The sequence below is a fragment of the Anser cygnoides genome, chromosome 8 (assembly GCF_040182565.1).
Source record: "Anser cygnoides isolate HZ-2024a breed goose chromosome 8, Taihu_goose_T2T_genome, whole genome shotgun sequence".
Lineage (NCBI taxonomy): Eukaryota > Metazoa > Chordata > Aves > Anseriformes > Anatidae > Anser > Anser cygnoides.
This window is the reverse complement of record NC_089880.1, coordinates 27,241,905-27,264,850: the sequence shown is the minus strand read 5'-3', so window position 1 is coordinate 27,264,850 and position 22,946 is coordinate 27,241,905. Positions and strand designations below refer to the sequence as shown.

At 45.4% G+C, this 22,946-nt stretch overlaps 1 protein-coding gene and 1 long non-coding RNA gene across 4 annotated transcripts in view; one reads left to right on the top strand and one right to left on the bottom strand.

The window, feature by feature from the left end:
- Positions 1–4,233: 4,233 nt before the first annotated feature.
- RAB3B (RAB3B, member RAS oncogene family) overlaps positions 4,234–22,946 on the top strand; it is a 56,791-nt gene continuing 38,078 nt past the window's right edge. The window contains exons 1-3 of one of the 3 annotated variants that reach the window (XM_048061948.2): positions 4,271–4,388; positions 9,252–9,331; positions 15,231–15,458. In XM_048061948.2, coding sequence (XP_047917905.1) covers positions 9,311–9,331; positions 15,231–15,458 — 249 coding nt within the window. In that variant the 5' untranslated portion in view covers positions 4,271–4,388; positions 9,252–9,310. Of the gene's footprint in view, positions 4,389–9,251; positions 9,332–13,423; positions 13,445–15,230; positions 15,459–22,946 lie in introns of those variants that run through there. The other 2 variants (XM_048061949.2, XM_067001580.1) reach the window with 2 other exon arrangements.
- LOC106033084 (uncharacterized) lies at positions 11,998–22,900 on the bottom strand. The gene is made up of 3 exons (XR_001205183.3): positions 22,458–22,900; positions 22,116–22,318; positions 11,998–12,328 (listed from the first exon to the last, which is right to left on the bottom strand). It is a non-coding gene; the product is annotated as an uncharacterized lncRNA (long non-coding RNA).

Genomic DNA, 22,946 nt, shown 5'->3' with positions numbered 1-22,946 from the left:
CATGTGCATTTCAAGGAAAGGGTAAGGTTGATCTAAAAGGTTGCATCCCTCTTCCAGAGAGCTGTGTAAGTTGTCTTGGGGGCTAGCTAGCAGGTGAGTTTGCTGTCTGAAGGGAACCAAGAAGCAACTATGAAGGTCTGTTAACTGGTGAAAGTCACTTTCTCTCAAAACTATCTGGCATATTATTAACACATTCCACCTTTCTTTCTCCAAGAAACAGGTGCCAATTTGTTAAGCAGTTTAGTCAGATAAACTCAGTTTGCTTTTCCTTTCAAAGTTTGTCTAGCGTAAGGAGTGGCTGCGCACAATTCCCAGGCCTGCCATTGTCTGGGGAACACCACTCCTAGGAGAGGTGGCGATTCACTCCTGCGCCGCCAGCCCGCTGCCACCACGTCAGCGTGCCGAGGAGGAGGCATCTCAGCTGCCAGCCAGTTCCTGGGGCTTGTCACCTGTCGCAGGCAGAGGGAACAGGGTGCGAGGCTTCTGCGATCTCCTCCAGGTTTTGCCAAATATGGCGTAATTTTGTACTGGCTAAATTAGAGCTAGATTCCTTTAGGGGCGAGAGAGAGAGAGAGAGAGAGACCAAGCTTCTCCATTCATAACTACCCTGGAAGCAGAAACTGGCTGACCTGTGCTTTAAGCGTTCCAGGTTGTGACTCAGAGCAGCAGGAAACGTGACACGCCACCAGTGCTGGCACTCGTCCCGGGGACAGGCGCAGAGCAGCCCATCAAGCAAGGTGCAGGGAGCACGCAGGGTACGTCCTGGGCATGGGATCACCGAGGGGTGGCTGCTGTCAAAACAATTGAGCATTTCTGAGCTGCTCCCGTGTTCTCCTTCCTCCAACCAACACAGGTGACTCTTCCCACATCTCTGCGATGATGTGGGGATGATGGGGAGACAACTTGTTAGAGTTTCCCCCTTCTCCAAAGGGCATGATGCCATTGCTGCCACCCCAGGGAACGGGATGAAGGCCTGTGGGAGCTGGGCTTCAGGGCAGCACAGGCTGGACTGTGTCTGGCGAAGGCTGTAGGTAACCAGTTGCTGGTTAGAAATTGTTTACTGGTATGTACTCATTTTTGAGCCATTTAGCACAAGCACTGTATGGGGGAGGTAGAAGTGCTGCAGAAATATTAATTGGTGAGAACTGCAGATGTTCTCCCTGCTTTCTGAGCATGTTTCAGGACACAACATAACATGCTGTGCATAAGAGAAACTCTGTTGGCAGCACAGTCAAATTTGGATGTCACTTTATTGTGCAGTTTCTGGTATGATCCGTTTGCAAACGACATTTTTAAGAACTTTGGTGCACTAGCTCTGATGAAGAGAATGAAATTCACACACCTCTTGGAGAGACAGCATGGGGCATACATGCTGCTTTTTCCTCACTGAAGTGAGGAAGTGCCTGGATGTGTGCTACCTATTCAAACAAAGATGATTTGGTTTTCTTCTTGCAATTGGCATGTTTTCATTGAGCTTCCCCAGACGACAGCTGGTAATGAGCTGAAGCCATTGCTCCATGTGCAAACTGTGCTTCGATGAGATACTGTTCTTCCTATGTGACCAGAGCTTATCATGAGTTTAGAGAATGAGCCTTTTCGACACAGGATCGTTAGTATTATTACTGCTTACAGCATCACCCATAGCAGGGCATCATCCTTGATTTAGGTGCTTTGGTGCTGCTCTTGTTGTAGTCATAGATAAAATACTGTTTTGAGAAAAGAAGGAACTGAAGAGATTAAAATTGTTTCTCTAGGTCAGTTGCATTTTGTGTGGATGCAGTAACTTGAATTAGAAACGTTGGGAGAGTAGTGGAGTATGCATATCATGCTTGATAAATATGTTTGCTCAACTGCTGTGAGAGTCAGTGAGATCCACATGCCAGAAAACAAGATGAAGTGTAACATCTGCTCTTCCCTTCCAACTCCGTGTGCTTGTGGGAGTTCTCTTCCATTCCCTGTCTTCAATTGGCCACCAATAAATCTAAGATAATACAGAACTCCCTCACTGGAAGCCATGTAAGCAACTGATGACCACATAATATCAAATCCTAGAAGGAAAGTGCACTAGAAGAGCAAACAATTTTCTCTTCTTAAATTGTAGAAACAGGGCAAAACTAAATGATAGACGGACCCCAAAACAGCCTTGCAAAAGAATCACTACAAATTCCTCTGTCCCCTAATTACCTAAGTGCATCCCTCTTTTCAGTGAGTCCTGAGAGAGGGCTTTTATAATCCTCCAGTGCAGCTGGACATAAACACTGGCATTTCAGAGAGAGCGTGAAGTCTGGAAGTGCCTTTGGAAGCAGGCTGCACAGTGCCTCTGCGCTTGTTGTGGCTGCTATCCTTGGTTGGTAAATTAGGTGATCACTAACCAGATGCCCAGGTAAGCCTAAATCATCATGTGTCCCACCCCTCAAAGGTGGAGATATCTGCCCATGACCACTTGTCTTCCATGTTGATGCTTTACAGGGCTGTTGGCTTGCAATGCTTTCTAGATTGAGCATCAGTCAGCAGAAGGAGGGAAAAGCATTAGCACCATCGCTGCAGACATTGTCCTGGGTAGTGTGGAACTTGGCCTTTGGAAAAGGCGGAAAACATTTCCCAGAGCAATGAGAGGATTGCAAAGAGCTAAAAAGACTTCTGCAGGTGTCAAGCCTGACAGAATGTCTTTGAAATAACTATTCTAATGAGTCTTGGGTTTTGTTATAGTATTGATTATGTCAAGTTGCCTACACAAAGCTGATGTCTCACTTAAGGCTTAAATCAGGGCTGGTTAGATTCTTGATGACTGTGTCCTGGCTTATATAACAATATTTTTAGTTGTGGTGTCGACAGCAAATAAACATTGCCATTCTAGGTGAGGGTAGGAAATCATTTAGATGCTGGGTAGAATTGTCCGCTGAGCCACCTGGCAAATAGCTCTGACTTGAGTAAAATCAAGAAGCCACGTGGCATCTCTGATCTGCAGTGGGAAGAGGTTTTCCTGAGGCTTCCCTGCAGCACTCCTGTGTTGCTCCTAAAATGCAAGCCTTGGATGTTTTCTAGTATGTAGCACTGCAGCGCTCTCTGGCTTTCTACCTTCCCACCAAACTGTTAACTGGTCAGCTACCCTGGGGAAATCGTAGCAGTAAAAGTAATTTACAGACGCCTTTCAAGTGGTTGAGCTGTTATAAAGCTAAAGTTTATCCAAGGGCTGGCTGACCTACAAGCCAGTCCAAAGACGGTCAGTTCAGATCAGTACACGTGCAAGAAGCTTTTTGCAAGCAGACAAAGTGTGGGCAGTATCCGAGCCAAAGTGCCGCACACCAAACCAAACACTCCACCACGATGAGATGGGGCAGGAAGGGAACAGTGCTCAGAGCGATGTGCCAAGGGCACAGCAGCATCTCTGCTCTGGTTTAGAGCCCTGAGATCAGAGCTGGTCCCTGGAGGCTGCAATTTTGCAGTTCTTGAATCTTTAGGTGGCTCCTGCGCTGATCTCCCCTGAAAAGGAGCTGCTCTCGTGAACCAAGAACCTGCTCTTTGTGCTTGGCCGCCTGCTTAAAGCCAGGCAGTGGAGAAACGCGCTGCCGTCTTGGCTGGCTGTTTAGGAAGTGCCTCATTAGTCATGCCAGAGGGGTGTTTAAAACACTCATTATTAATTTTTGTTCGCATTCTCTCGGGGATCATCTCTGAGAGCTGGTTTGGTTTCCCAGCCAGAGAAAGGTCACAATGGAAATCAAGCCTCTGATGTTGAACTTGGGGTCTGTCTGAAGGATTTTAAAGACAAGAGGGTCTTCATTAAGCACTTTGTCAGACCTCTTTCAGGCAAGCAATTCAAAGAGCTCACAGCTACCACCTCATTTTTTTCCTCCTCAATAGCAGTGCAGTAGTTTGTGCCATCACTAGGCTTCAGAGTCAACACTCCTACTGAAGAGAAACGTCCTCTTGCAGCCCTTGCAAGACCAGGAACGGCAAGTTACGGTCCCACCGGCACAAAGCTCTCCGCATCCCGAGCTGCGGGGGCTGCTGAGGGGATTCGGGGGCTGCTGAAGGGATTCGGGGGCTGCTGAAGGGATTCGGGGGCTGCTGAGGGGATTCGCACCCCACGAGGAGCTGAGCGGCGCCCCGAGCCCTGACGGGACCCTCGGGGGTGCTCAGTCCCGCCGCTGCACCGAGCTTCTCCCTCAGCCCGGTGCCGGGACTCCCCCCCGCGAGGGCGGCTCCGCTCCCTCCCGGGCGTTGCCGGTGCCCCCCCCGGCACAGCTCCGCCTTCGGGGCCGCCCCAGGTGCCGGCGGGGGGGCGGCTCCCGCCACGCTTGCAACGGCCGCGGGACCGGCGCACGGCTCGGCTCGGCTCTGCCCTTCCTCCTCCTCCTCCTCCTCCTCCTCCGCCGCCGCCGCCCCAGGTAAGAGCAGCGGCTCGGCGGCCGGGCTCCCTCCGCCGGTAACGGGCGCTTCCGAGCCGTCGGGGCGGGCGCCGGGGCGCCGTCCCCTCAGGCGCCGTCCCCTCAGGCGCCGTCCCCTCAGGCTTCGTGTGCGGGGCGGGAGGGCGGGAAGGCGCCTGGCCTCGCCTCGCCTCGCCTGGCTTCCCCTCGGGTTCCTCCCTCGTCCTCGCCCCCCCTCAGCGTCCCGGGTTCCCTGTTCGGACGGGCTGAGGGCTCGGTGCCCGCGGGGTGTTAAGGGCAGACCCCCCCCCCCCCCCCCGAGGAGCAGCGAGGAGAACCCAAATGCAGCCACAGCTCTAAAATAAATATTTATTAAAGGTGATATACCGTTGCGTTATCTTTTAAATAACCTAGGCGGGGGGGGGGAGTGGGGGGGGGCTGGAGGCTGTGGCCTCCCCGGCTGTTTTCCAGCTGGTGCGTAATCCTTGTCGATTCCTGTCATTCTGCACGGATGTTTTCCGCTGGGCGAACGGCAGCGCTTAAAAACTGCCCGGCAGTGAGACGGACGGGGTTTTGTTCCTGCTGGTGCTGCCATGGGAAGGCCAGAGGCCGGCTGCCTCCCGAGGGTCTGGCTGCGCCTTGGTGGCCCGCAGAGCGCCCGCGTGTCACTCGCCCGCCGCACAGGTGGAGGACGCTTGGTGTGTCCACAGCGCCCAGCAGCAGCAGGCAGCGAGCCCGCTGTACGAAGCCGAGTAGCTCCACCATCCCAATTTCACTCACTAAAAGCACCAACTCTCCGTTTCCTCCACTTCACGTGGTGCCAAATACACGGTGTTGTTGCCACCTGTCCCGAGACCATGTGTTTTTTCTCAGTGTGCCAGCAGCAAGGCAGGGACGTGCGATGCCCATGGTGGCGTTGTGCTGTGGGATCACGGCGGCATCGCCAACACCAGCACCATCATTCCTGTCTCTGTGCCTCCCGAGGTTCCGTCCCCGTGCTGTCCTTCCCTTCTTCATGGCACGTTTGTGCAGTGAACCAGGTTGAGCTGACCTCCATTAAGACTAACCTGACCCAAAAGAGAAAAAAAGGTTAATTTGAATGTGAATTTTCCCTTGGCCCAAGACTGTGACTGCAGAACTTTAATTCATGTTTCTCTGCACGCCTTCTTGGTGGCAAACCCGGTTCAAACCTCTCCAGGCTTGTTCCTTGTCACTCCTTATCCAGTGCTGCACCCACACTTGTGCTGATAACTCTTTGTGGGGCTTCATACTAGCCTGGGTTAGCCCTGGGTTAAAATAGCCCTCTTTTTCTATTTTTTCTTCCTCCTTCCCCTCCATCCTAAGTTAAAGTTGTCAGTGGAACATAGTCTTGACCCCCGTGTTTGTATCTCGATGCGGATCATGGGAGTTCTGTCAGGCTGTAAATTGAATCTGTATACCGCTATATATGAGCGTGTAACTAAAAAGCTTTTCTTTCCTGTTATTTGTGCTCGCTGTCCTGCAGACAGTTGTATATGCACTTACTGAGACCTTGGTGTGATCGCTGCCTTCAAGACTGTTTTATCAGGGCAATTTGTATTGCAAGTCAGAAGAGAGTTCCATAAGCCAATCTCTAAATCAGACTTCCTTTGCAATTTTGACAAAACTGCCGCCCTTTCTGCAGATCTGACACGTTATCAAGTAACAAGTTGAGAAGACTTAATGTTTTGAGGTTTTAATAGCAGTATTTCTTGCTCAGCCTTAGGTGTAGCAAAGCAGTGCATTCGTTAACATGCTAGCCATCACTGACCTGTAGTAGTCGTGAGCTGAGCTGCGTGTTTTGTGGTGTTCTTCCTACTTCCATTTTGCCATGGTCTGATGTAGCCCCCGATCAAAAAGGGGAGATGAGGGAGCTTCTTGGCAGCAGTACGTATTGCAGGGCCGTGCACCGCACTGGCTGGTCCTCGTGTGAGGGGACGCGTGTCCCCTGAGCCTCCCCAGCGAGGCCGGGGGTGCTGCCTGGGGGCGTTTGCAGGAGGCACGTCCCAATGGCTAAAATCGAGTGTGTCCCGAGCTGGCCTTTCAGCTGTACTTCATGTACACGCTGGTTGAAGTTCTGCGGTACTTAGTGAGCTCCTGTAATGCGTGCTGAGCTCCCTGCAGCGCAGTCGTATTTGGTCTTTGACATAAGCAATAAGACGTACGTTCGGGAGTGTTAGCTAGTTAAAACCTGTGAATTGTTGGGGCACTTGTAATCTGCGATAGCAGCTGGCTTACCTCACAGCATGGACAGCGTAGCACAGAGAAAGGAAGTAACGTGTCCCTCATGGATTTTCTGCTTTGAGGCTGGGGGCAGAAGGCAGCCAAACAAACTTCACCTGCACCGCGGCGCCGTTCTGAGCTAGCCCTGTCTCCACGCAGTCCTGCGGCACGAGTGTTACTACAGGACGAAGCCAGCCTCCTGTCACCCGGTTCGGTTCTGATTTTTATGTACAGGTGGAAGGTTTTGGACCTGGTGACGTAGGAAAATCTGCAAATGTCTCTTGCCTGCTTGTGGGATGGGTGTCAGAGTCAGCGTACGGCCGGCCGGTGGCTCCAAGCAGTGTGAATTCCCTCGTGTGGCTGAACTGGCGTTGTTTTCCAGCAGAGTGGGCGGGCATGGTGGCGGCTTCGCTGTGTCCCGGCACAGCACTTCGCTCCTCACCGGTCCTCCAGCTGGGGAAGGACCAGCGGCGAGCTGAACCCCTCTTGGAGCAGAGTTGTGACGGATCCGCTGTGTGCGCGCTGCTCTGAGCGTTCTTATTCCACCGCGCTGCTTCAGTGTAGGCAGTATACATTTGCTAGTTTATTCTTGGAGAAACCGAGGTAGAACTGCAAAGCTGGAGAGTCAAATGAGGATTGAAGTCTGTTACCTCAGCCATGGCTGGAGTGTTTGTAGCAGGAAGGCTTTAATGACAGCGTGTCTTGTAGCAGCGATCAGCCCTCTCAGCTCGTGCTGGGGACAGCCTTGGCTAGCACTTCTGTAGCTCCAGAAAATGCCTGGCTCCTCTGGTTTCCAGGCTTGCTGGAATATTAAGGGAATTGGGGAAATCCTCCCTGCATCTGCTCTCTAGGGCAGAAAGAGGATGTAAGTCTCTCACACCCTTTCAGGAAGAGCTGAGCCAGGCTCAGCCAGCAGTTCCCCTGCAGAAGGGGAGATCCCTGGGCTGTTAAGTGGTGTGCTCTGTGCCTTCTGAGCAGCGTGTTTGCCAACAGGCAGGAACCTGTGTGATGTTAAAAGAGCCACAAAGAAAACACTCGTAGCAGAGAGTAAACAATGTGGAAACTCTTATTACTTTACTTTATTTTTTCCATTGTAGAAATAGAGTAATAAATTTCTTCTTCCTGAGAGTTTTTCCATGGCTCTGAAATGGACATTAAGGATGTTGAACGTTATGCAGGAAACGGGAGAGGCATGGTTCCAGACACCCAGAGAGATGTTTGACTCCAGGAAGTCTTTCTGACAACAGTCCCAGCCTGCTGCCTGACAAATCGTGATGGTAAAGTTAAGAGAGTTGATGGGAAAGGGAGGATAGACACAGATTCTGGACTTTTATTCCACACCCAGCAAATTCTCAGCACTTTTTGAAGCTTGTGTTCCCAAATCTGAATGAGTAATGATAAACTGGCCATGTTGTTTAGAGCTTTCTCTTCTTCAGTTGTCATGCGTATATTGAACTCATTCACAGCATGTGGTTTCCAGACTAAGTCCACTACAAAAATCTGATTGTGAAGACTTCATTAATAAATCAATTTTAGCTTTTGCTGTCAAGATGAGGGGCTGACATTTCTAAAGCAACAAAATAGTGGCTTTTCTTTCTGTTTCCACTGTTGACTTATTTTTGTTCTAGATCTAGCAGTTAAGTTATTTGGATGAAGCTTCAAAACCAAGTTCCCTGAAACCGTGGACAGTGTTGAAGTGAGAGTCAGAGGTGGTGACAGAAATACCTGCTGCAGAGGCCAGGGCTGTGAGAACACAGGGAACCGTAATCAAGAAAAATGTGGAGTAGTCTGGGCAAGAGCAAGGTGCCGTTTTGTGTGCGAAGTGAGGTGATTGTCAATTGTGTGGATCGTGAGAAAGGATTTGTCCTTGTCTGATCCAAATTGTTACCTAGAATTGGTGGCTGCAGCTTATTTACATGAGGTCTGAGTTTGTCTGGGTGTTTCAGCAGCCTCCACAAGGCAGTATAAAATAAGTCATGATAACAAGTGGGGGTTCACACTTGTCTGCTGGAGAGGAAACGCACCAGAGGTGAAGTTGGCCTTTAGATTATATTAAACATGAAAATGAGGACTGAATTCTGTTATGTGTTTTTTTTTTTCTTCTAAATGTGGAAAACCTATTGTTTTAAGGCAGTTATTTTTATATAGATGTGCTGTAAGTGGGGTTGCAGACATTTACACGTCCTGTTGTAATTGGCATTTGCTGTGCGGTAGACTTTGACCCAGGCTTTGTGCAAAACAGAAATACATGGAGATGTATTTCAGCTCCTCCGTGGTTCTGTTCCCTTTGCTGCCTTTCTGTGATGAGGGTGTAACAATTCCTATCTGAGGGTTTGCATCCCCTTCTAGAACATCTCTGGAAATTAAAATTTAGATTAATCTAGATAATCTCCCTTTAATAAATTCTAAACTGATGGCTTCAGGTATCTACTATTCTCTTGGTATCTATTACTAACTTGAGTACTGTCTCTTTTTTATCTTTGTACACTACAGGGCTTTCCCCGCTACCTTCTGAAGGAAATTCAGACCTTTACCCAGCTCTGTGTCCCCAGTCTAACCTATCCACCCATTACTGTCTTCTGTAATATTCTCGTTACCCATCTTTGTCTTAAATATTGTAATCCTTTTGCTTCTACATCACAGGTTCAACAGTGTGACCACTCTTGATTCATATAAGTCACAGCAAAGCCTCCATCTGTCTCATGGATTATAGATCTAAATTGGTAACTATCGCTTGCTTGCCATACTTACTAGCAGTTATGTTAATTGCTCATAATGTGTTTTCTGCTTCTGATAAATCTCTCTTGTAGTACTAGTATTTGTATAAGACTTGCTAAGGTCACGGCCTTATTTCCTTTATGAGCTTTAGTCTCAGGACAGTGTACATTGGCTTTAAAAAAAAAACAAAACACACAAACAAACCACCAACAAAAAGTCATTAGTAGATAGAGATCTGATTCAGAACTTACTTTAATTCCTGAAAAAGAAAAAAAGGTTTTGGTTTTCTTTTCAGATGACAGAGCACATAAAGGAGTGTTTTTTATCATAGAGAATTGACACTAGATGTGTGGCTTGTCAGCTAGAATATTTTTAATACAGACACGCTGTAATACTTCTGGGAAAAAACACAAGGTATTAATTCTTTTGAAAAGAAGTTATGCTGCATGTGAATAACGTCTCTTGTGGATTACTACAAAACTCTACATACTAGGGATAAAAGAATCTTTTGCTTTCTTTTTTTTTTTTTTCCCTATTACGTAACTGACCGAACGGTTTCCATAACCAGTTGCAATGTTCTCACAGCTGTCTCCAGTGCTCCTGTCTGTGCTTCTCTGAGAGCCTTGGCAGACTGGCGATCTGTCTGACTTTAGCTCTACATGTTGACTTTAGCTCCATGTGCTTTTTTTCTGCCTTTATTTAGCCTCATTATTTCTGCTTTTAAGGGAGTGTATCTAGTAATCTTTTTTTCCTTTCACGTTTGTCAGTGGCTGTGGATGGCCAGGAGTTGTACAGGTACAGCTGTTTGTGACTGTGCCCCTTCTCTTCTTCCATGCTGCCACCACTTACCCCTTTCAAATGACAGTCACCTTCTTTGCCTCTTCTCTGTTGGCTTATATTGAGTGCTGGATCTCAGGAACAATAAGATGGATGTAAGAGAGAAGAGGTTATGACTGTAAAATAGGGAATGGTTCCTACCAGTTGTAGCTCCGTTAGGCAGTAAAATACTACATCAGGAGAAGCAGCAGAGGCTCAGTTGCTGAGCACAGGAAGCTGGGCTGGAAGCAGCCTGGAGTAGCATGCTCTTATAAGGTCTTTGACTCTTAAAAATAGAGAGTGGCAGTTTTGTCCCTATCATCCCTATTTTATGTGTAATAAAAGAAATGTATGTGTGCTAGCAAATGATGATGAAACATTAAACATTCACGTTTAAATTGCCACTGGTATATAACGAAACATTTGTGGTAAATTTCAGTTTTGGCCTTAAAAATAAAGCAGTGACAAATATTAAGGGATGTTGTTACTGTTAGAAACGCACAGAATGCGTGATACACAGCATACAGAAACTGATAATGTTGAAAACGCAGATACTTCTTTCCGTGTACTTTTAAGTATGAGTTCCATCGATGTGACCGTGTTTCACTGATAACTGAGGTGCCTGGCAGCAGGCAAGCAGACCCTTTTCCAAAGGCAATTCAGACTTCTGCCTTGCAACGTTGTGAGAGATGGAAGGACATGGAAACAGCCGTGGCTGTGAACAGGCACGTGCAGTTGCTAATACAGAGATGTCTATTCTTCCAAAATAGTGATCAAATTTATTGGTTTTTGTCTGTAAGATAGAGAAGAGCCAGCCCCAGCCCTCCATTAGTTCGTAGCCAAAATAATAAGGACTGGAAACACTTGAAGTCCACTTTTTTTTTGTCTTCTTTTTTTTTCTGGAAATAAATCTGTGGCAAGATACACCAGGTGATTTCTAGGCTACACCATCAACTTTACCCAGTCCGTGTACTGCTTTTCACTGCAGCTATCTATAGGCTGTAAATATTGCAGAGCTGGGGCAGTAGCGACCACTTCTACTGCTTTGTAAGAGCAGTAACATTTTGATGGTTCATGTTGTACTACAAAACAGGTTGTTTACCACAACATTAGTCACAAATTAAAGAGCCCAGCTGTGTGAGGCCACCTATATGGCGTATGTCAGTGATTACTGAAGCTGGGGGAGGCTGGTTTCCCATGGAGGTGTCTTAGGGTGAGAGGCTCCTTTTTTTAAATTGCATTAGAGCAAAGTAGGGAATAAAGGCAGGAGAGACACCTTGACTGAGGAAGGTATTCTTTGGTGGCTAATAAGCTCTGATTAAGATTTTGTTGCTTCATAGCATTTGTTGCATCCTCCTCCTGCGTGAATTCTCTGGCTAACAAAAGACGAGCTCACGCTGCAGGCTTTTTCCTCAACAGGGAAATAATAAGGTACTTAGAGCTACGTAACTGCCTATTCTCACAAAACTTCCACAAAACGGATGTGTTTAAGGCCTTGTTCCCATCGCTAAAGCCCCCGGGAACACAGGTTGTGGATATTCATGTGCTGTTACCTACTAAGAAGCAGGCCACCCAAAGAAGAGTGTGCGGGGTCTCACCAAAGGATTCTCAGCGACAATCTCATGGGCAGGTTTTTCTTCTGGTGCGTAAGGAGCTTTCTGTAATATAGCCAAGTCTTCTGTTATCAGTGTTTTGTTGAGGATTACTCCACGGCAGTTAAATTGGAGCCAGCACAAGCCCCTCGAGCTCTGTGCTCCAGTTGTGGTTGACTTGGTCTCTTGTAAGAAACCCTGGTTTGCTTGGCGTGTCCTAAGCAAAGAGTGGAGGTAGTTGTGTACGGGGTCTGTGTTGCTAACTAAACAGCCTTTCCCCAGGGGGAAAGCACAATTTATATCTGCAGCAGCCGCACCAGGACGTCTGTGTGGAGGACGAGGTGTGTGGTGCTGTGCGGTGATTCTCTGCCGAGCTCGACAGGAGGTGTCCGACAGGAGTTGTCCAACACTTGCGAGCCGTCGCTTTTCCCCTGCTGCCGAGGCTGAAGCTCTACCGAGGGCCTGCAGGAGAGGCGATTTTGGGACCTTTCTCTCAGTAGCATAGCAACTGCCATCGCTTCCCACCGCTCCGTCCCCCCGCTTGGCTCCCTCGCTTGCGCTGGAGCAGGAGCTGAACCCACTTCAAAAACAGGCCTGTGAAACAGGAGAAGTTGTAGGAGGAATTATTTTTATCTGGGATCTGTCTGTTCACCAAACCAGCTCCGCGCACAGCCCTTAGTGCTGGCGTAACAAGGGAGAGCTTGGGGTAGGGGTGGGACACCGAGTGGGTGAGGGAAGGGACTCAGAGACTTGTCCTGAGGAATCGCATGAGTTCAGGGCAGCGCCGTGAAGGCTTTCAGCCCAAATGCTCGCCGAGTACAGCTTCATTAACGACCTGCAATCAGTAATTAGTACTGCAGCCCTTCCAGTTTCACTTTAGTGACCAGAGGAGGGGAAGGGAAATGTCAAACCCGAGCGAGGAGATGGAATTTTCTTTGAGATGTTTGTGCGCCAGCCGCCGCTGCCTTAACGATGCAGAGAAGCGACCCGCAGCATCCTCAGCGCGAGCGTTGTGCTTCTATGACAACAGCGCCGGGCGCTGTGCAAGCAGCGTTTGATCTTATTTTCTGCATTGTGCTCCTAACAAAGCTGCTCCAGCTGGTCACACTCTGTAATTGCTTTTTTAACTGGGGCTGGAGAGTGGCATTTGTAGCCAGGTACGCTTTTGATTATAGCAATCTAGGGGGTTAATGGAAGCAGCAGCGTTTCGTTTGAAAGATCAGCTTGGAGTTTGCGGCTGGATTCCACAAAGGTAGCGATAGGAAGGAGATATCGATTCGTATATGATTAGTGGAAAATGCCTTTCTTAAATGTCTACCTCTAAATCTTAAAATGACCAGGCTCCCAGTGATGAGGGCATCTCACTTTTTCAAGTCTCTGCGAGTGGAATGGAGAAGTAGAGTTGGGTTTTTCCCCCTGTTACCAAGTGCATGTGTTCTCAGTGGCATTTGTGGGCTTACATATGTGTACGAGGCACATAAATTACAACTTCTCCCTGTCTTCCAGCTCAGTGATGGTACAAACCAACTAATCATCTAATTCCTAATTTCCTAATTTTTGCAGCTGAGATTCCTAAGATTTGAACTGAGGCAGTGAATGCAGGGGCCTGAGCGTGCGCATGGAAGTTAGTTGGATGTTGAGTTCTTCCTTGTAGAAATTCCTGTTAAGAACCGCAAGAGAGGAATAGAAGAGCACTTTTCTGATGTACTGGTGAGAGGAAAATTTGTACTTGGGCCTTTTTGGAGTGCTTGCAAAGGACTGTAGCCTTGCTGAATAGCAGCTGAAGTTAAGAACTGCGTATCAGAGTGGTATTGTATCCTACAGAGAATTGCTTGTGGGAAGATTTGACTGCATTCAGCGCAGCTGTTGAATATTGAGCTACTGCTGAAGCTCTTCAGAGCTGTCCTCATTAATGCAATCTGTGAAAGGTCCGCTGTGCTGGCCCCTTCCTGGGTGAGAAAGTTGCACGTGTTTGATCGGAGATAAATGAAGAACAGCTCCGTTTGAACTTAAATAAAACATGTACAACAATTTGTTTCCTCTCTGTTGGGAGCTTAATTTAAATTGGGATGCCAGTTTAACTTTGGACAGCATTTTGGTTTATGGCTGGTTAAATACAGTGAATTTTGAACTTCTTTTCAGCAGGTGGGTTAAGTCCTGTGTGTGGGTGAGACTTGATAAGAAGGAAACTATTTGGGCACATGGTGAGAGTAGAAGTTGGTAGGAGTTTTGTTCCCAAAGATGCCTGTAACTATGAATGGGGGGGAAAATTGACTTATTTCTTTGGATGTTGGTGAATAAGAGACTCCAGTGTCCATACAGACTTCGCTTTCTGGCACTGCACACAAGTAGTGCGCGTCCTGGCTTGGTGGACAAGCCGCTGCTTATCAGACCTGCATTGCTGTTGCCCCAGTTTGCACAGCCCCCTGACTGGCTATAAGGACCTTCAGCTGTTTGATGCAGGAGGAATTTTGAAACAGCGTTAGAGATGAAAATCATGGCAAATGAAAAGGCAGGGGCTTGCCTTCTCAGGCTGCGTGTCAGAGCTCTGAACGTTGCAGCAACCTGGGGTTGCTTGGTGAGTCCTAGCTGTGGTGATGTTTGATTCACAAGGGTTGCTTTTTTGGTCAATTGGTTGCTTTTTTTTTTTTTTTTTTTTTTTTTTTGGTTTCTGAATCCAGTTCGGGATCACAAGAGGAGGAATCTCTGAGTCTGCATCTTTCCTCTGCACTCACTCACGTCCCCAACTCTCTATCCCCCAAAAATCAAAAGGGATCAGCCAGCCATTAGGGATGCTGCCTGCAGCCCTGCTGAGCCTCACATTTTATGCATGTGCTGTTTATTTTAATTGCAGTCTTGAGAGTAGATAAGTGTTGCATGGTTTCAGAGTTGTCAGCTGAAACTCCTTTTGTCAACTGATGTTTCTTTTCTCATAGCTAAGTGTTTTATTTTTTATTTTTTTATCTGTCAACACAGAGGACAGAACTTTCAAAGGATAAAATGGTGGTGGTGCGTGAGCTAGAAATGCAGATTTTCCCTAGTAGTCATAAAAAGAATTATTTAGGTTTACATGCCTCCGTGGCTGCTTAATGAATCGCATAGCTGGATGCATTGTCAAAGATTGTAGTTTTTGTTGCAGCACTACAGGTTATCGGAGCAACAGAAATGGCACCCTGCCACTGGGGTAAAGAATGCTGGTTCCCCAGTAATATCTGAACAAGCTGCAATAGCCATCTGTTACTTTTTTAAATACAAAGCAGTGCAACAGGTGGATTTCTTGGGGTAGGAAATCTTAGCAATGTAAGTCGGTAACAGAAATTTAAAGTCAGGCTTTACAAGAAGACTGCAAGGTGTGTTGCTCTTTCTTCAGTAGATACAATGCGTATGTTATTAGAAAGAAGAGAGAGAAGCTAAACATACGGTACGCAGTTAAGGAAGACAAGTGCTTGAACTGCTCCTAAATCTGTTCTTTTTCAATGTTTGTCATTTTTCTTAGATGGCTTCAGTAACAGATGCCAGATACAGGCAGAAAGATACTTCGGATCAAAATTTTGATTACATGTTCAAACTCCTGATCATTGGCAACAGCAGCGTGGGGAAAACATCCTTCCTCTTCAGATACGCCGATGACACTTTTACACCAGCCTTCGTTAGCACAGTAGGAATTGACTTCAAAGTGAAAACAGTTTATAGGAATGACAAACGAGTGAAACTGCAGATTTGGGTAAGTGCCAGCATTTTCAAAAATGGTTTATATTAAACCCGGCAAAGATACAACAGTAAGAAACAGCGTGCTTGGAGATGGATTTTTTTTTTGTATGAATACCGATTTTTGTTTATATGTTTTGTGTGGCTGCGCCTTTTCCATCCCTGCAGTAAGCTCTCTTTATATTGCTGTTTCACTTGACTGATGGGACTCTTGATTTGGTCTGCTCTTCAATCTCAGGGGTCAGTGTATTATTAAACTGAAACAAAACCCGAAGCAGATCTGGAGCCTTTTGATAGCACCTCTTGAGTGAGCACTAGTAGGTGAGAAAATTCAGTGAGCACTGAATGAGTGATCTCTAGACGTAGCTCGTGCTGTCAGCTGACGTCCTCCAAATGAGATACTTGTCCCTTCCTGCAACTCATGTGCCTGCAGAGATGTGCTTCAAACCATCTTGACAGAAGTGACTTCTTGGTAAATTAAATGGGAAAAGAATTTGTGCAGGTAAGCTGGAGGGTTCCTCTGCTCAAGCACCCCATCATGGGTCCTTGTCCGACTCTAAATGACAGCCTTCTAGCCCAGTTTAAAAAACAAAAATTCCTGAGCTGCAGAGTGGAGGGCCAAGGCCAAGCAATTGTGTCAATAGCTCGTGATGCTTCTTTTTACGGAAAGAAGGGGTGTTCTTTTATTCTACATACTGGCAAATGACTTAAATTGCGTTTTTACCATAGTGTTTATCCTGATGGTGCTTAACCCTCTGCGCCTCAATGAATTACGAGATGTGTTTAAAAAGCATAAGTTGTGTTTTAAAGTACCAAAGGGCTCCAGCTGCAATACCAGTTAACAAGATTCTTCCCTTCTGTTTTGCATAAAAAGAAAAGATCTCAAATAAGAGATCACGCTGTCATTCTCTTAATTGTTATTCTCATAACAGTCTCCAGGAGGTAGCTCACTAACGTGAAACAGCTGTCTGTTTAGAGGCTTCTCCCACAAGTTAAGCTTAAAGTTCAGAATTGAAGTTTAGTTGAAACTGTGTAGCATTTCTACCAAAACCCTGTCCCAGCTAAGAGCTTAGTGTTCTAACTGATTTATATACACTTGATTTATAATTAATCTCTGGTTATTGCAACTAATTTTAATATTATAGTAATCACATTTTTATTGTGACTGTTTTTTGAATCCAGAGTGAGAATCTAAAATGAGGAACTCTATTATTGTTTACTGCAATGGTATGATTCACTTTATTTCTGTGTTGCTGTGTTTTTGTTGCAGCAATTATATAATAAGATATCCCCTCTGTGTTGCTAAATTCTGACATTGAAACTAATGCAGATAACCTGGCATGGGACTGCTTGATTTCATTTAGGGGTTGTGTAATGAGAATATTTGGAGTTCAGGCCCACTAAGTAATTAAAGAAGACTTCCATCCTGCGTTCGATTTTCTTGGTCTCAGAACACAAAATTCTCTAATAAATTGTGTAAAAGCAAGAAGAAAGCACTGTGAATGATTTATATATATATATATATATATTTCAAAGATACTAGGATTAAAATGAATTAAGCAGGAATTTTAAATAAATGTTTGAAGATTTCAGGAAAAAAGGCTTTAATAACCTTAAACTTCTTAAGAAAAGAGATGCCAGGTGGATTCCTCAGTGTGTGCTAACTGTAGGAGCTGTAATACTGGAGTTAATCAACAATATTGTTGATTTAAAATTTCCTTTCAATAAAAGGTTTATGTAAGTGCTTGACAGTTTCCAGAGCGACTTGTGCTCTTTCCTTCTTTATTTCTGTGTTCCTTGCATGGATCCCTGATGTGAGTCATGATTTAAGGACCTTAACCGTCAACTTTGTGTGTTCTGCTTTAAAAAAAGCACAGTGTTTGAGCTTGCTTACTTCCTGCCTGTCCTAAGGCTAATATCCGTAACATCCGTGTATTCTTCAGGTTACATGCAGTAGTGAGGGCCAGCAGTATCCCAGAACTGCGTTTCTATGTGTAGGAAGGAGGAGACTTCTTACCAATCTGTCTTCTGATTCCTTTATAAAATGATTTACAGCTGCTGTTGAGTTTCCGTGAGCATGGGACCCTGCAATTCCATTTAGCGCTCTGCTTTTACTTGCAACTTCCCAGTTATGTTGACTTTTTTAAAACTTACGACCTGCTAAGCTTGATGTTAAGTCTTGACTGAATCAGGCGTAATCCGGAACTAAGGGAGGGAGAAGTTGCAGGTGTTTAAATTAGCCACTTCAAATTTCTGTATAAAACCCAGAGAGGAGCACTTATAAAAAACCTCGTATGCTCCCTGCTCCGTGGAGCTGCCTCTTTTTCCATCCATGGGTGCTTGCAGAGCTCTGCCAAGTGCGTGCAGCTGGAGCAGGCTGGAGGTGCTTGAGCTGTGCACATACAACCTTGGTTTTATGTCACGTAAATCTCAAGGGAGGGGAAGTAACCATGTCTGGCGTGCTGTGATCGAGAAAGATCAGCGATCATTGGGGCTTTCTACATTGACTGACTTTTGCCTTTTTGTGTTGGTCAGAAGAGCAGAATATTTGGGCAAAGTGCCCAGCTACACAGAGCTCCTGGGATTTCTTAACGGTAGGAGAACCTCAAACCACTTCAAGTGCCAAGCTGTCGGGTGTCAAGATCAAAGAAGGGTGCTGCTCTGTTTAATTTTCATGTAATCAGCAGGCCTTTGGCTTTGTTGACATTAATACCTCAGTCACCCAAATTAGTATTTTAATCAGGTTTCTATCAGTTGCGCTAGTGACTGAGCAGTCCAGGAAATCATCTGCTCAGTTGAAGAGACTTGAAAGGAAGCTCTCTTTCTCTTGGGTTGGGCGGTGGGAGGGATGGGACCAATCAAAGATATTTGTGGTGGTTTTAAGGTAGGATGGTAGCTCTGCTGCTGCAGAACGAAACAGTAAAGTGGTCCTGAGAGGGATTATACAAAATAATGTTTTGTGCTTTCATTTTCTTTAAAAAGAACTCTGAGATCAGTGGGTTATGTTTTAATTCCAACTCTTTTCTGTCTTGTTTTGGAATGGTGATTTTACGTAAATTGGATAAATGACCTTTACTGAGAAAGTTCACATTGTAGTCGGATGAGGTTTGGTAATTATCCCTTCTAATTTAAAACATTTTAATGTAAATATATTAATATTATGCAGATATTCTGATATCTGCATAAATAGAATTCTTGGATTAGAATTTTTTTATAGCACTGTCATCTGTAATAATACTTCCATATAAAACATCTCCCTCATGGTATATTTATATGGGGCTGCTTCATTTCCTCTCTCTGTATGCGGGGTATACGTGCAGGTACTTTCTTGACCAACAGTTTTGTTTTCTCAGAGTTACTACCTAGTGGTCAAAAAGGAAAGCTATAATATTATCAGCTAAGTATGGTTTTTATTATAAATAAATCTCAAAGGTAGCATTATTATATTCCTAGCAAATGCGTTTGGTTATTACTAAATGCAGTGTTCAGGTTGCCTAGCAGCTAGGCAAGGCCACTCTGGCCAGATCGAAGCAGGGTGAATGAATAAAAGTGATTTTGGTTTCAGCTGAGAACAATGAAAGATCTCTTTTTTTTTTTCTGTGCATTTCTGTGTCTATTGGTGGTAAGTAATCGTAACAGCAGAACTCTAGAGCAGCGTAGTGCTATAGCGTGCTCTGAGGTTAAATGCTGAGGGACAAAGTCTGTCCTTCTTGCTGGCCCAGTATAGATTAATCCCGTGAGCTCTTTAAATCATATTGCAAATTTACTGATGGAAAATCAGCAGCAGTGTTGAGCCCAGAATACTGTACACCACAATGCTTTGGTTACCACACAATACACGGTTTGTACGAGGAATTTCTTCAGTCTTCATTATACTTTTACACCCTACATGTCTCGTTTTTGTTGCACTGCTATAAATATATATGTGGTTAATAACAAACATCACTAAGTACAGGCTTTGGTGGATGATACTGCAATTCAAACTACTACTTGTCCCCTTTTTAAGTCAGTGAGAGGTTAAATTTAACTTAAGATTAAAAGGCAAAAAGGATGTGATATTCAGATGGAGACAGCATATTTAGACTCCAGTACGATTTCCTTTTAAGATGCTGCTTAACAGATTTAAACTACTAGGGTGAGTACAGCTTTTTTCTTTCCCATTAACAAAAATGTTTTTGTCGCTTAACTGCTGAAATCCGTAGGGGTCTGAGATGAGCTCTGGTGGATGTTGGAAACACGCGTGCTACAGCTTCTGGGCACAGCTGGGAAGAGGGTACAAAGCATCATCATTCTGTTTTTGTGGGAAGGATTTTTACCAACAGAAACACGACAACTGCTAATTATGCTGAGTGGCAGTTAGCATTACAACTCAAAAAAGTGTAAGCCAAAATAAAACCCAAGCTGTGTAGCCATCTCCAAGGCAAATATGCAGTGTTTTAAAAAGCTTTTTGTGTCAGTTTTCGCCCGGAAGACAGGATGTTACTGAGCAGAGCGCCTCGCGGGGAAGGGATTCAAAGAAGTAACACTGGTAACTATATTCATTTTTTTTCATTTAACGGAGGTAAATTTAGAACGCCATCATACTTGATTGTAAACTTTTAACGTTAATTGCACACTTAACCAGAAGCTAATTATGCATTTCAGATGAGAGAATCATCTATTCCCCTGGCATCCTATTCCCATCCTGTTTTTGATAAGTTCCTTATAAGCACTGACTTCAAACTTGCTTGCACAAAACCTGTTTCTAAAAAAAGAGCTAGGAGTTCTGTAACTCAGAGTACAGATGCAGTAGTGATGGATGTCTCTGAAGACCTAATGGGTCTGATTTGGCTCAGTAGGTTCACAGCTGGTGTGAGATCCTCTGCTTTGCTCTTTAGACAGAGAACTAAAATGGCCAAAGTTGTGACGGTGAACAGACAAGATGATCCTTGTAAGGAGCACATCTCATTTGCAGCCCTGAGGATTTAATGGGCCCCAGTAGTGAAAATCATCAGGGCTGTGGGCATAAAGCACCACTTCTCATGTTAAATCACAGTGCATAACATCTGACCGGAGGAGGGATACAGAACTGTCCATAATTCAAGCCAAGGTCTTGCTTATATCTCAAGTGGTAATGCTCCTGCTCTGGGAACAACTTGGTGCTCGTGCCACTCTGAATGTTCTTTGGGATGAGACTGCAAAGACTGAAAAAAGGGAGAGAGATAAAACCCTACAAATAAGAATAACCTGGATGGTTAGTTATTCCACTCACTTAAAAATATATTTCTACTTATTTTATTGGGGGGGTTGAATTTATTTAACAGCCTAAGCTTGCCCTAAGCAGGGCATTCCTGTGTTTGCAGTTAAACAGTTGGCACAGAAGGTTTATTTCTGTTTATAGTTAATCACCTCAATCCCATTGTTATCTCATTATAACTCTGCATTACAGTGAAGGCCAAATTCAACTTCACCCTAAGCTCTGATATCACTGGATTTATTCCAGTTTACGGTACTGGATTTAATCTCGTTGCAAGGTGTAATATCTTTGTGCTACATCTTCGCAGAATTACCAGGAGCATGGAGCGTTTGCCTGTGTTTGGTGCAGTTCAGGAAAATGGAATGAGTTACAACATTGCATTTAGCGGTACTGTGTCCTATCCAGCTGCTGATGGTTCCAAGGTTTAGCCCTTTCCTAAAGAAAACTAGCCAATGTTAACTAGTTGCACAGCAGGGGAAAAGCTTTTCTTGGGAAATTTCACGGGAAAATCTTCCGTTGATGTAGTAGGCAGTTAAGTGTTGGAAGGACGGAGGCGTTGCTGGCCTCCCGACCTTTTGAGTGTCTTGCTTTTTACAGCAGAAACCAGAACAGATACTTTGGTGCTTTCCGGTCGAATTGACTGTCATTTTACTTAGGGACTTAGAGTCATGTGCCTCCAAATGTTTTCCTGTCGTCCCTGTCTGGTCAGAATCACTGTTGCTATGATTTTATTTCATAGTTTTTATCTTCTACATTATGCCTACATTCTATATTTAGATACGCTTGGTTATGCTGTGATCAGTTACAAGATAGTACAGCGTGTGAAATTTATGGCTGCTCATAGTATTGGTGTCAAGTGAGCACATACTTGACCTGTGGCATGTATTTTTGGTCAAGTGAGAAAATGGAATTATTGAGCTTCGTCACATTTCTAACTTCCATGTGTTGTGTTGTGTGCAGTACAGCGTCGTGTTCATGCAACATCTACGGGTAGGCTGAAGGGCTGAATTTAGAGACAAAAACCAGTGAACCCAGGACCACAGCAACTGGTTTGGGGATGCGAGAGGTTGTACCCTGATGTACAATTCAAGTACCTTGAAGTTTAACAGTGAGAATTATTTTTTTTTCACTTATTTTCTGTTGTCTAGCTATTTGAGATCTTTCCGCCTCATTAAATGGCATGAAGTAAGATTCCAGATGTTGACCACTGTTTTTCTGTACTTCTGTATTCATAAAACAAGGGCTACTTTCAGTCATGGGGAGGGAGGGTTGTACACGTACCCCTTGTACATCAAGCATCCTTTCCTTTGTTGGAAAGGGGAATGAGTGATGATCCTTCTGGTGCAAGGGAAATGGTGACGTTATTCCCTCTCCACTACATAAAATCATCCGTTGCTGTTTTTCTTTTAACAAACAGGTCCCCAGCACGACTCTTACCTGGTTATTGCAGTTCAGTTGTGCTGCAGCTGCAGTGTAACCGCAGCGTGTGCCGATGTCCACCAGCCTGCTGGGTGTAGGGGTAACTCCGTAACGTCGTGGGGTGTAAGACTCCAGCGACTGGACTTTGGGCGTCACTTAAAGATGGATCAGGGCGGTGTTCTCTCAGCCAGACTCTGCCGGCTAGCTGCTCTGTATCAGTGCTGGAGGGCAAAGCCATAGAGGGAGAGCAGCGTGTGCAGATGCAGGCATGCACATGTGATGCTGCCTCTCTGCTTTTCCTGTAGGCAGAGTGCTAAAATAAAAGAGACTGTACAGAGGATTTGTGCAGAGGATGCTTACCAGGCAGCTTGTTCACCCTAATGCTGCTTTTTGCTTTTGCATGGCTTGTTCAGAGACCCAGCTGCTGCCTCCTGCCAGTTGGTCCATAGAGTGGCAATAACGCTGAGGCTTTTCTGAAGTTGCTGGGTGCCCGAGTGCCATGGTAACAGCATCGGGCTCCGCAGAGTGCCCGCAGTGCACGGAGCCCTGTCCAGCTCCGAAAAGAAGCGCTCCAGGTGGTGAACTGCAGTGGGCTGATGTGAGGAGCTTTGTGAGGCTGTGGAAAGTCCTGTACCCGCTTGTTTTGGTGGTGTTTTAAGAGGGAGGAAAGAGAAATAACTCCCATCAAATTGATTTTTATTTTTTTTATTTCCAAAACTCTTCTGCATTATTGGATTATTGTAATTACCACCAAACGCTAACTGGCATCCTTGCTGTACATTTTAGCCTCGTGCTGCACGTGTTTCTGTAAGGCTGTGCCACTTCTCCTGTAGTTTCACTTGGCTGTTA